General features: G+C 41.9%; 1 protein-coding gene and 1 long non-coding RNA gene across 7 annotated transcripts in view; one reads left to right on the forward strand and one right to left on the reverse strand.

Moving 5' to 3' along the window:
• Positions 1 to 996: 996 nt before the first annotated feature.
• Krt222 (keratin 222) lies at positions 997 to 12,383 on the reverse strand. 2 transcript variants are annotated; one of them, NM_172946.3, is made up of 6 exons: positions 12,179 to 12,383; positions 8,729 to 8,857; positions 6,770 to 6,990; positions 4,701 to 4,777; positions 4,373 to 4,505; positions 997 to 3,383 (listed from the first exon to the last, which is right to left on the reverse strand). In NM_172946.3, exons 1-6 carry the CDS (start codon positions 12,272 to 12,274, stop codon positions 3,155 to 3,157), a joined length of 885 nt encoding a protein of 294 aa, NP_766534.1. In that variant the 5' UTR covers positions 12,275 to 12,383; the 3' UTR covers positions 997 to 3,154. The 2 variants fall into 2 exon arrangements, with proteins under 2 accessions (NP_766534.1, NP_001348513.1); NM_001361584.1 differs by having other exon boundaries at positions 12,098 to 12,383.
• Positions 11,889 to 13,625, forward strand: part of Gm32385 — a 61,840-nt gene continuing 60,103 nt past the window's right edge. For 4 of the 5 annotated variants that reach the window (XR_389025.3, XR_880206.1, XR_389026.3 and 1 more), the window contains exon 1: positions 12,131 to 12,218. This is a non-coding gene — a long non-coding RNA (predicted gene, 32385). Of the gene's footprint in view, positions 12,219 to 13,625 lie in introns of all 5 variants that reach the window. The other variant, XR_389028.3, reaches the window with a different exon arrangement.

The raw sequence follows: 13,625 nt of genomic DNA on the forward strand, positions 1-13,625 counted from the left end.
TTTCAGATGAATGCATAGCATAAGGGAATGATCTGAAAATGTTTTTTTTTTAACACAAAGAGCATAGAGAAGGTGAATGTAGGATCCACACAATTACAGCAGGGATCCAGTGGCTTCTTCCTCTGCCCAGTAATTCCAGCCTTGTTACTTCCCGGTCTTAGCAAGGACTATGGAATGGTGGAAAAGGGGGTACAGGCACAGTGCTCCGGAGCATGTGTGCACGCGCATGCATGCTGCAAGGTGCCATTCCCAGCTGGGCAGTTAGTTCTCTGAAACTCAGCGGTGTCTGCATGCTGTGGTGGGAAAGGGCTGGCACAAAATTGGCTTAAAAAAGGGGAATTGATTGAGTTCTAAGTGGACAGCGGCATGGCATTCTTTCTTGTTCTTTTTACTTCTGTGAGGCGCTAGGGATTGAATCCAGGGTCCCGAACAGGTCCTGCAGCACTTTTCTTTCCTTTCCTTTTTTCTTTTTTTTTTGGTTTTCCGAGACAGGGTTTCTTTGTGTAGCCCTGGCTGTCCTGGAACTCATTCTGTAGACCAGGCTGTCCTCGAACTCAGAAATCTGCCTGCCTCTGCCTCCCGAGTGCTGGGATTAAAGGCGTACGCCACCACACCCGGCCTGCAGCACTTTTCAAATAATGCTGTCTACTATTATATCTCCCCAGAATTATAGGATTTTATAATTATGGTTATGATGCGTGTGTGTGTGTGTGTGTGTGTGTGTGTGTGTGTGTTTGTAGGATCTTACTACGTAGTTCAGGCTGGTCTGGAACTCAAAATCTTTCCTCTGCCTTCCACGAGCTGGGATCGCAGGTGTGTACTGTCAGCACCTAGCTGGATTTTAAAACTTAATCCTTAATTTATCTTGGAAACCAAGTTAAACCCTTCATCTCCTATCACTGGAGCTGTCTTCCTCAAGTGATTTAGCTTTGTTTGGCTTAACCATGCACAGACATCTTTGAAATAGGAGAACCCAAATACAAGGAAGCCTTAGAGTTCATGTTTAAATTTTTTTTTATTATGGTGGCATCATTTACTTTGGTAAATTCATATTCTGATTTTAAAATGCCTCAAAGCAAACAAAACTCATTTACAAATTCAAGTACTGCATGTTACACACAGAATAGCCACACAGTGGAACTTCTCTAGCAAGCTGTTAATTCACAATGCCCAGTCCCAACACTGCAGTAGATTGCACTAAATGTATCGCTTTATCGTAATTGTTGTTGCATAATGCAGTAACCAGTACAATGGCTAATATGATTGCAGTCAAAGCTTTAATAAAGTAGCAGCATTTAATGATGAATACTCCCCCTCCCTTTTTTTTTTCCCTGAGGTCCAGACCCAGTGCCTCCTATGTGCTAGGTGAAGTTCTGCCACCTTGCGGTACCCCCAGCCTGAAAGAAACATTTAATGTGTAGGATGCAATTTTAGGTCAGGCGCTTATTCAAGAATAAGTGCTTAATATGCTGTTGTAACATTGAAGAACAGCATCGTTCATTTTTACTCACTAACTAGAGTGAGTCAGGCTGAAGGCAACCTGGAGTAATGAAAAAGGGGAACGTTAAACCTCTGGATTACACTAAAAGCTAACTAATGTAAGTTCCTTGTGGCTAAAGCATATTTACTAGTCAACATATATACACACATGTGGAGAGGGAGGGAGGGGGAGAGGAGGGTGGGCTTTGAAGGCCCCACTAAAATGCTAATATAGCTGTAGCCCTTAGATGATACTTGAGCTGAGAACAAAGAACAGTGGCCAATGGTTTGTACTCCTTATTTGTTGTTGTTTAGGAAAAAAAAAGCCTAAAATATCTAAATGTCGTAAAACAGATATCTACTATTTAAGGTCTCAAAGTAAATGTACCTGCATTAAACAAATTTAGGTTGTTTTTTAAAAAACAAAACAAACTTTGCAATGGGGCTAGAGAGATGGCTCAGAGGTTAAGAGCAGTGGCTGCTCTTCTAGAGGTCCTGAGTTCAATTCCCAGTAACCACATGGTGGCTCACAACCATCTGTCATGAGATCTGATGCCCTCCTTCTGGGGTGCAAGCATATATGTATAGCAAGTAAATAATAACAATTAAAAACAAAACCAGAAAACAACTTTGCAACAATTTTTCACTTATTCACAAATATATTTTACATCTCTATTTATTACAGTTTGAACAATTTAAAATCAAGTTCTGCAGGCACTCTTAGCTCAGATAGCAGTACTATGCTGTTAGCTCACAGAAATGACTGCAAGGACTATTTCTCTGAGTTCATAGACTCTTTCCTCTCAGGCCCATAGCACACGCTACTCACACTTCATTTTGCAGATGGTGAGCAGCTGGGTAACTGTCCTGGTAACTGGATTCACCACAATCTCAATGTGCTTTAAAAGGTTTGTACAGCTGGAGTGTGTGTATGTCCGGGTGTGTGTGTGTGTGTGTGTGTACAACCTTTAACTTTCAACAAACTAACTCTCCCGATACTGATTTTTAAAAAGCTTTAAGATAAAGATATAGAGTAACCCAATTTTATTAATAATCAAAATTGCCTTGGAGAGTGCTCTACAGTCCATTCAGAATCGCTCATGGATGGAACACTTCGTCATTCCCAGGGTTCAAATGATTGTCTCAAAAGGGAAAGTCCTAAGTGAATACTGAGTCTGCTCCTTAAACAGTTTGTTCCTAACTGCTGCCTTTTTAGAAGTGGAACATTCTAGGTTCAGCTGGTCCTGAAACCACGGAGAGTAACTCACCGTAGCTCTTCAGTTTTCAAACAAGCTATTTTGTTTTCCTTGGGATGTTTAGCTTTTGAGGAAAATTACAGGCTTAATGAAGCCACCTTAATACTTAAAGTCTCTGATAAAGCTCGCCAGAATAAAGACTATTTAGATGACAAATAAAACAGAATCCACACTGGATTTCTGATTTATTTTTAAGCAGCCCCTCTCAAAAAACAAAACAAAACAAAACAGCAAAAAACCCCTGCTCATCTTTGGAGTCCTAGCTGCAGCATCTCTTACTTATGTGTTCTCTGAAGAGAGCCAGAGCCCACAGCATCTTAACACTATCTATCCATGTAAAATAACTTACACTTGGGACTGGGGGTCTGTATGGCCTACATAGGTCCATCCTGGTGCCCTTGCTAAACACTCTCTCTGGGTTAGTTGGTTCCTGGTGGGGGTTTGATGGAGGGAATACTGCAGGATCTTCTCATGATAAGTCTGACTTCGATATCTGGCAGATTATCTTGTCTACTCTCTAAACAGCCCTCATCCGTGGCTGCTAGATGGAGATCAAACCGGAGAGAGACGGACTTTTTCCTCAGTCGAGGGTTATCTTTAAAGAATGAACCTTCCCATTCTTTTATAACTTCATCCACTTTCTCTGTCCTGAAATGAGAAAACAAACTCGTTTTTACAGAAGAAGAAATAGACGCAATGTATAGTTCATATTCATGAAAGAGAAATGTGTATAATGTATAGGGTGTAGGATTTTAACAGTTTAGATGATTGTATTTCATGTGTGTTTTGTCTGCATGTATGTATGCCTGTATGTATGTGTATGTATGTATATCTGCATGTCTGTATGTCTGCATGTATGTACGTATGTATGTATGTCTACATGTATGTATGTATGTCTGCATGCATGTATGTATGTCTGCATGTCTGTATGTATGTCTACATGTATGTATGTCTGTATGTCTGCATGCATGCATGTATGTATGTATGTCTACACGCATGTATGTCTGCATGTCTGTCTGTCTGTCTGTCTGTCTGCATGTATTATGTATATATGTATGTGTACCACTTGCATGCCTGGTGCTTGCAGAGGTTAAGAGAAGGCATCAGCGTCCCTGGACCTGGAGTAGTGAGAAGCTGAGAGGCTCTTTACCTCTGAGCCATCGCTCTGCCCTCAGGCTGTGGACTTTCTAATTGACACAAGTTTAACAACTATAAGAATATAATTTTAAATATAGGATTATGTGGGATATATACACTTTTCTAATTAAAAATTATTTATTTGTAATTTTTTTTTAGACAGGGTCTCTTGATATATATAGTCCTGCCTATTCTAGAACTCAGTCTGTAGACCAAACAGGCCTTGGATTCACAGAGACCCTCCTTCCTCTGCCTCCTGAGTGCTGGGGTTCTACACAATTCTTATGCTCTGATTTTAGTTTTAGAGAGAGAGAGAGAAAAAAAGGTGAATTCTTTACACACTTTTCTTTGTGTTGCTATGTGTGTATATTCATGACTGCCTGAAAAATCATAGTGTATTGGAAGTGTTTGAAATATTTGAAAAGGACCGCTAAGACTGCTTAATTGAAGTGAGTCTTCTCACACTTAGTACTATTCCAGAGTCAAGCACTTTTACTTACTGAATGGTGCCGTGGGCCTCCGCGCTCTCCTTCACGTCTCTGTTCACTACTGCCTGTTTGGTCACTGTCTCCATATTTTCATTTTCATACTTTTGGGAGACTTTTGTTGAAAAGGAGATTTCATTTATAATGGCTGTGAAAATGTTACATGAAGTTACAATGATGAAAAAGGCAAGAAAAATAAAGTACATTTTAGTGTGTGTGGGGTGCGGAGTCACATCATCAACAAACTGAACATTTCTCTTTTTGCTGCTTTGGAGAAATTTCTGTATCGTCTCCACCAATAATACATCTATTTTCAAATTAGGTTATCATGTCAGAAACTCACCTGAGGGGAGAAGAAAGCCAACTTTACTCTTGGTAGGCTTTTCTTCTTTTTTCTCTCCTTGGATACAACCATAATATCTGAAATGGAAAGAGTCATAGAAACAACACTGCGGTAGCAAAATAAAAATAAAAACAAACAAACAAAAGGGAACAGATAAGAGAATGGTAAGTTGTTAAGGTCACACAATGGGAATACTAGTCAGAATTCACAGTGATGAGGCAGGCCATGCAGCATCCCAGTGAGTCTCCAAGGCACAAGGGAGCATGGAGGGATACTAGGAGCTAGTTTTATAAGGATTAGAATACTACACAGACCAGTTTTCTACATTGTATACAGATGTATCTGTATTACCAAAGGAGCTGGATGAGACTAATAAATATCAAGTTCTGAGCCAGCCTGAAAGTGGGGGATGTAGTGTGTGTGTAGGAGAGGAATGGGGCAAGGATTAGATGCCCAGAAAAATAATACAACTTCAGAAACATGTTACTGCTTAGACTGCAGAAACTAGGTGAAGTCTGTTAACAGGTCAAACACCATAGGTATACAATGTATAATACTTCATAACATTGCTCTTTATATTTCCTGGGTTTTGAATAATAACTGCTTATTCATATGTTTCTATACTTATATCTTAAACATAAAACAAATGTAGAAAATTATAAAATACTAAAAACCAAATTGTCAATATCTTGAATGCTTAGAAGTTAACATCTACCATTATTTAATAATATATTACATACTCATCATATATAAAATTGTGTATTTTTTTTACACAGCACCATGTGCTAGATAGTGCTTTAAGCACGTCACAGTGTTGACTCAATAAGCCCTCACAGCAATATTGTGATGTAGACAGTATCCTTCCCATTTTGTTGAGAAACGGAAGCACAGTGAGGTTAAGTAACTTGTCCAAGGTCATTCAGCTAGTAAGTGGTATATTTTGAATTCCATTTATGAATTTTGTTTTTGTTTTTATTTTTTCGAGACAGGGTTTCTCTGTATAGCCCTGGCTGCCCTGGAACTCACTCTGTAGACCAGGCTGTCCTCGAACTCAGAAATCCGCCTGCCTCTGCTTCCCAAGTGCTGGGATTAAAGGCATGCGCCACCACTGCCTGGCCCATTTATGATTTTTAAAGATTTAACATATGCCAAGGCTTATCATAGGCTAATCTTATTCCATCTGGTGTTGCAGAAGAGTCAGGATTCTGAAACAAGAACAAAGATTTATTTTTATGGGAATATAGAAACTTGGAGATGATGTCCTTGTTTAAAGGTCTAAGACCTTATAAATATTGTAAAATACAATATTGAATAAGTAAGAGTTCCCTGGTTAGTTCCCTTTTCTCTCAGGATTATTTAAAGCTTTAAAATTGTGACTCCAGCCAGTATTGTTTATCATGCTTGTGTAATAGAATCACTTGTGTGTTATTTTCACTTTTTGAGAGAGGGTCTCTTGTAGCCCAGGCTAGCCTCCAACCTGTTATGGAGCTGAGGTTGACCTTGAACTCCTGGTCTTCCTGCCTTCACCTCCCAAGTGCTGGGATTACAGACATGCACAGCTGGATTATGTGATGCTGGTGAACAAACTCAGTGTGGACTCAGGGTTTCATGCATGCTGGCCAAGCCCTGTTCTGGCTGGGCCTCCTCCCCCAACCATAGTATTATTTGGGTGTTTACTGGGGGTTGGGGGTGAGCCCTTGGGCAGGGTTGTGGTGATAATGTGTGAGTCTCCAAACTTCTTTGAGGTCCTAAAAGGGAGAAACAGTGGGGAAAGTGGGAAGACTGAGAAAAGCCACCTTAGTGACCAAGAACTGTAATAGGCAAGTCTGGTTATTTGCTTGTCACTTTTAGCAGCAGACACAGTTCTTCATGCTCTCTGGAGGGTGCGCTAAGCCTGTGGTGTCACTACGGGAGTTCGGTGAACAGGCTGTGGTGGTGGTGGTGGTGGTGGTGGTGGTGGTGGTGGTGGTGGGCTTTATTTTGGATTTGATTTCTCTGATGGCATCACCAGTGGCTCTGTGCATCTGATCCCGAGCCACCCGTGCGATTAGTGATGAGGTTTTAGGTACCTGATTTCTTCCTGTTCTAGCAGGCGGCGGTACGTGGCTATTTCCTGCTCCAGCCTCATCTTCGTGTTGAGAAGCATCTCGTGCTCTCGAAGCTGCCTCTCGATGCCACGCCTCACTTCCTGCAGCTCCCTCTCCAGTCTGCCAATCACTGACTCCAGATCTTGCAGCTGCATCTGATAATGCTGCTCACTGGCCTGCAGGGAGTTCTCAAGGCCCCTTTCCTGTTGACAGACATCCTCCGCAGTGAACCAGCAACAGGACAAGGGCTTCTGAAGTCTCATTTGCAAGGCTTGCACCCGTTCTAGTCTACTTCCTTGCTACCCGTTTATTTATTTGGTTTTATGGCATAAGCAGTCAAAGCCAGGACCTTGAACAGGGTTGCCACTGAGTCTCACCTATAGCTCCACCTTCTTTGTTTGTTTGTTTGTTTTGTTTTAAAGATTATAATAATTGTGCTTCAGGTATTCAGGAGGACTTTTTCTTTTTGCTATTTGAATGATCATTTTTACATTTCTTTATTTGTGTATAAGTGTGTATGTGTTCATAAACACATGCCCCAGCACACATCTGGAAATCAGACGGCAGCTTTCAGGAATTGATTCTCTCATTCCACCACGTGGGTTTGGGAGATCAAACTCGGGGTATCGGGCTTTGTGGCAAGCCATGCTGGCCCCTCTTTGGCTGTTTGAGACAAGGTCTCATGGTGTAGCTAGCCCAGGTTGGCCCTGAACTTGGAATTATGGCTATGGGTAACCAGGCCTAATTCATTCTCTAGTTTAAGTTGACCTTGAACTAAAGGCAATCCTCCTCCTTCGGCCTCTCAAATGCTAGATTATAGACGTGAACCACCACACCTGACTTCCATCTTTTTTTTTTTTAAGGAAATTATATTTACATTATATTATAAATATATAATTATATTTAGTGACTGAGCAGTTATCTGTAATGACAACTATTCAGTAGACAGAGACAGGAGGATCCCCAGTTCAAGGCTTGATCGGGCAACTTTGTGAGATGATGTTTCATCAACATCAAGGAGTAGGGACTAAGGATGCAGCTTCGTAGTAAAGCACTTGTTTAACAAGCACAAGGCCCTGGTTTCAGTCTTCAGTACTGAATTTTTTTTTTTTAAACCATACATAACTAGATAGCTTTCTACATTTCAAAATAATTTTGTAGTTATTCTTTTGGCAAGAAAAAAAGAAGTCCTTTACACTGGGATTAACTTACTGTTATTCTGAATTATTTGATTTTTTAAAAAATATTGAAAACATAATGTCAAAGGTGAAATCAGGTTGCTAGGGGCCTATGCTTTGCCTTTCTGGATGAAGGTATTGCCGCTAAGTCTAACAGTCTGAGTTCAAGCCCCTGGTCCCACATGATAAAAGGAGAGAACTGGCTCACAAAAGTCCTCCTCTGACTTCCACATGTGCACACAGTAAACCAACCAACCAACCAACCAACCAACAAACCAACCAACCAACCAACCAACCAACCAACCAACAAACAAACATAATTTCAAAAAGGCATGCTAGAAAAGTATTAACTATTTTTCCATTAAAAATCTCAATGACATGAATGCAAGAAGCCAGTGGTTAGGAGACTATAGATAATAATAACAATACACAATCCAATTTCTCATAGCAACAGTCAGGAAGCCCCAGTCCCACAATCAAGTACAACCAAATTTCTCTCCATATAAGCTGAACCCTGAGTGAGCTGATTACAGCCAGTGGGTGGGAAAGAGCGAGGATTCGGGCTAACACTCAGTGGCCTCCATAGTTCTGCGCTCTCTCTCTCTCTCTCTCTCTCTCTCTCTCTCTCTCTCACCCCCCCCTTCTCTGTTGTACACACTGGGCAGGTGCCCTGCCAGCAAGCCACCTTCCCAAGTCGCCTCCTCTCTCTAATCTGCATAGGCTCTGGGGCGCAAGGAGCCAGTTGCCTTGAGCTCTTCCTTACCACAGCGTGGAGAGACTCGATTTCCACTTGCAGGTGGTGGCACTGCCGGCGGGCCTCCTTGAGTTCAGCCTGAGCTGCCTTCAGAGCTTCCCCATCCTTGTCCATTTTTTTGGTTATATCTTCCTCTAGCTGTAAGAAAGTCAATAATAACAACAGCGCACAAAAAAACCAAAGGGCACTCTTGAAAGGGAGGCGTTCAAAAGCAATCACAGAACAATTATATAGGAATCAAATCACCTTTTCTACTTCTATTAGATTACAAGTGTGCATTCTGAGCTGGAGAGATGGCTCAGTGGTTAAGAGCACTGACTGATCTTCCTAGAGGTCCTGAGTTCAAATCCCAGCAAGCACATGGTGGCTTACAAGTGTGTGTTCTGGTGTTTTGTTTATTAATTGATCAAATGCTCAAGCTAGTCAATCTTCTCTGCTATAAAATGATCTTAGAAGTTCCTTCTAACTATATCAGCCTATGAAATAAAGACAAAGAAAAAAAGCACATCTGTTTTAACGAAATTTTTTGAGACAAATTTGTGACCTCTGATCCTTTCCTTTTTTTGAATGTGTTAATAAGAAAGATCATTTGAAATTTAGTGATTATTTTCCACATGTTTTGTAGGCTGCTTCATAGAGGCAGATGCACATCAATTCTGGATGTATGGACTAGGAGCAGACACTGCTAAAAAACATGATTACTAGACTAGTGAACTGGAAACTTAAGTTGTCGTAGCCATCGGTGTTTGTTTGTTTGTTTGTTTTTTCTGGTTTCTTTTTCGAGACAGGGTTTCTCTGTGTAGCCCTGGCTGTCCTGGAACTCACTCTGTAGACCAGGCTGGCCTCGAACTCAGAAATCCGCCTGCCTCTGCCTCCCAAGTGCTGGGATTAAAGGCGTGGCCGCCACGCCCGGCTGTCGGTGTTCTTAAATGAAGTTCTGTGCTACAGAAACCCTTTTACTTTTTTCAAGATGATGTTTTTAAGAAGGAATCTTCAGTTTGGATATTTGGGATAATAAAAATGATTTTGTGTGTGTGTGTGTGTTTGTGTGTCCGTGAAGGTGTGTATGTGTGTGTCCATGCCGGTGTATTTTTGTGTGTAGTATAGCCTGTGTATATTACATGCTGGAGTCAGCCTCAGGTGTAGTTTCTCAGGAGCTTTGATTTTCTTTTTCATTTTTTTTTAGACATGGTCTCTCACTGGGACCCCGGCTGGCTGACTAGGCTAGAATGGCTGGCCAGTGAGCCCCAGGGATCTATGTGCCGGTCTCCGGATCTCACTGCTGGGATGGCTGGCCAGTGAGCCCCAGGGATCTATGTGCCGGTCTCCGGATCTCACTGCTGGGATCACAGTGTTCACCACCATGTTTCACTTTTACACATAGTCCTGCAGATCAGGATATAAAGACTTTTGTAAACAAGATAAGGCTACCGGGACCACTAGTTTTTTGAATTCTCGTTGGGGAGCTGGCAGATAAACTGTGTGTTAGATTCCTAAGATGGTCCCTAGTGAGCCACACCTCCCCCAAGTTCACATCCGTGATTCAAGGTTGAATCAGGCTGTCCTGAGTCTTGCTGTGACCAATTGGCTATGGTAGAGGTGACAGACGCTGTGCAGATTCTAGGCTAAGCCATAAGAAGCCTGTCAGCTTCCACGTCATGTTTTTGGGAGCCCTGGGTCATCATTTTAGAAACCTGGATACCTGGTTAGAGAGGTCATATAGGGAGGCTAGGTAGAGAGGGACCCGAGGCCACGTGGAGGGGGCAGGTAGCAGGCTCAAGGATCTCAGGCTAGCCTTCCAGTAAGCTCTTGCCAAGGTCCCAAACACATTAGCCAGTCACTTTGGTTATGCCAGTCAGTAGGGCACCACCCAGAGTCCCCATCCCCCAGCCTCCTCATCCTACTGAATTACAAGACAGGATGCGTTGGTCTAAATGTTAGGTTGTTGAGTTTTGGGAGGTGACTTACTATGCACTACTTGTTAGCCAAAGCAACTGTATGTTTATTTTCCGGATTTACTTGCATCGTTCTAGGGCTTGAACCCAGGGCTTTGCATATGTTACAATAATATAATAAACCGACTTTGTGAGTTACTTGGGAAAACACATTTCTCTCAAGAACTTTTATGTTACAAAACGTTTTGCTTTTTTTTTTTTTTTTTTAAATTCAAAGTCACTTCAAGCACTGGGACTTGTAAATTCAACTTATAAGTTTACTTTGCAAAATTTTTATTTGGTTTATGATTTTCAAAAGTTGTCCTCTCTTAATATTTTTCTCTATCACGTGGGAAGAGAACAAACTTCTCCTCCATCTAAGCCAAGAGCCCGGTGACCTTGTTTAATCCGTTGAACTGATCATTCTTTTTAAAAACCAAGACTATTACCCACAGGCAAAATTTATAATGATATTGCAATAAGTTACTAACGAAACAAAGTCCTGTGATTTTTTTTTTTAGCTATCATTTTTTTGTTGTTGTTTTGTTTTTGTTTTTTGGCCCTGTTCTTAAGTAAACTCTTTGCTGTGTCCAGGTGCTGGGAATACAATTTGAACCCGGGTATAAGAGGTAAGCTAATAAAACCGTCCTGAGTTTCTGAAACTTTGTTTCCCAAATATTTGCTTTTAAATTTATTTAAATTTGAGGCCTTAATTATTAAAGGCAGGTATTACTTTGAAACTGAGTAGACAGGATTTGAATTGAGCCTTGGTCTGAGTTGGCTCTGTTTCATTTATTTATTTTAAATATCTTGCAAGCTTTGTGTCGGAAGTAAACAGTTCTTCTACCCCCAAAGCAAAAATGGCTACTTTTAAGTGTAGAGTCTCTCACTACTCAGCTGGGGGGATTTTGATTGTCAGATCTGTATTCTTGGTTCTCAAAGCCACATTCACATGCTCAGTTGATTCTATTTATAACAGTCAGTATGAAACCAAGTGCTTGGGAAATATGATAGAAACCTTCTAGAAATATTTTTCTTGCTTTTTGTCTCCCCCCAGAGTGTGCAAGGCAAACAATCTTGACTATCAAGCTTGGAGTCTACAGATGTTATTTAAATTGCCTCTATAATTAACTCCATAATATCTTTGAAGAGTTGTTTGGAATGCTTCCTTCCTGAAAAAAAAAAAAAAAAAAAAAAAAAAAAAAAAAAAAAAAAACCCAAAGAGGTCAGAGAGCACCATTTTATTGCTTGTTGACTCCATGTTTTAGTAATGACGGTCACCTTACGATCTCTATAAAATCCCAATGCATCAATCAATATTTATTGAATGGTTATTCAACAGCACAGCCAAAGGGTTTTCTCCCTGCCTGCCACCCCAGACCCAGTGCAGGAACACCTACATCGCCTCCCCAGTAGATGCTGCGTGGAAAAGGAGATACTGTACCTCAGAGAGGCCGGGACAGGAATCGGGTAGACATGGACTGTCTCCTTATCCTGAAGGTGCCTGGCTGAATGAAATCATTACCTGGATCCGCGTCGACAACACCGTCTCTATCTGATTTCTGGTGAGGAGCTGTTCATAGTTTGCCCTGATCTCATTGAGGAGCTGGGACAGCTCCATTCTTTTCCCATCCTCCACCTTGGCTAACTGGACCTTAGCGATGGGATGAGCCGCTGCGGCAGAGCCTGCCCTGCCTGCGTCGCCAGAGCAGACAGCCCCGCAGAGCCTTAAAGAAGCAGAGATCCATTTCCCCCACCAGAAGCCGGGGGAAACTCCAGGGTTGCTAATTAATTATGCAAATGTTGAGAAACCCTTCCCGCCCATTGTTGTTGATACAGCAGAGACCTTCGGAGTCTCCAGGAAGAGAGGAAAATGACACCCACAGGGTCACTGCAAAGGTTTCCTATGCAAAGTGAATGCTTTGCCTGTGGGGGTGGGGTGCTCACAACCTTAAGCAAATTGTAGTTAGCCAGTCACAGTGGGCAGGCATATTATCTTAGCACTCAGGCAGAATGATCTTGAGTTCAAGGTCAGTCAGGACTTCGTAGTGAGACCCCTGATGGAGAACAAAACAACAGAAACAACGACACCCAAACAAACCACCTCCCAAACCCAAAATAAAACACGAAATTTATTTAGCTTTTCCAACATATTGCTTAGGAATTAAACTGGGGGGCTTTAGAAATGGCTCAGTGGTTAAGAGCACTGACTGCTCTTCCAGAGGTCCTGAGTTCAATTCCCAGCAACCACATGGTGGCTCACGACCATCTGTAATGGGATCAGATGCCCTCTTCTGGTGTATCTGGAGACAGCGACAGTGTACTCATATACATAAAATAAATAATTCTTTTAAAAAAATAATTATACTGGGCTCCAAATATGATAGTTTAAACTTTTCTTTATAGTATTTTAAAAAAAAATGTTTTGATTTTTTAACAAAATGCTAAAGGAGAGGGAAGGCAGAAGGAAACAAAGGGTTAAAGGAATACAGGTGACAAGAAGCAGGCAGGGACTGGTTCAGATGAGACAGGTAAGGTTGTGGGTGGTGGTGAAGGGCCATGGCGGAGGTGGATGCCTACAAACAGGACAATGTCCCATGGAAGGAAATGGTGAAATGGCTTCCCTGTGACTTTGTATGCTAACTTAAGAAAATTAATTTTAAAAACCCCGAATGCTACGGAAAGTCCTCTGAATGTGTTTGTACATGTCCAGCGTTCTGACAGCTACTCTACTCTCGAGTGAGGCAGATGACTGTCATGAGCCGTGGTTCTCAAACGGCCGGCCGTGGACGCCAGCCCAGGAGTAGAGTGTGAGGGATTGAGGTGGATTCCTGAAGTCACTCTTATTCCAGATGAGGCGAGGCTGGAGACGGGCACTGGAGCAGGGTGGGAGCCAGGAGTTAATTCTACCAGGCTTGTGAAATGGAGCCCTTCGGCCCCTGCAATGGGACCCCCACTGAGGGAGACTTTTG

Source organism: Mus musculus, chromosome 11, assembly GCF_000001635.26.
Source record: "Mus musculus strain C57BL/6J chromosome 11, GRCm38.p6 C57BL/6J".
NCBI lineage: Eukaryota > Metazoa > Chordata > Mammalia > Rodentia > Muridae > Mus > Mus musculus.

What these genes read in the sequence shown, in the direction of transcription:
- Krt222 (NM_172946.3), bottom strand. Translation starts at nt 12,274, where the DNA reads ATGGAGCTGTCCCAGCTCCTCAATGAGATCAGGGCAAACTATGAACAG. An exon ending in TCGAGTCTCTCCACGCTGTG is followed by an intron (nt 6,991 to 8,728) that starts GTAAGGAAGAGC and finishes GTCTGTCAACAG; the next exon opens with GAAAGGGGCCTTGAGAACTC. An exon ending in TGGCTTTCTTCTCCCCTCAG is followed by an intron (nt 4,506 to 4,700) that starts GTGAGTTTCTGA and finishes ACATTTTCACAG; the next exon opens with CCATTATAAATGAAATCTCC.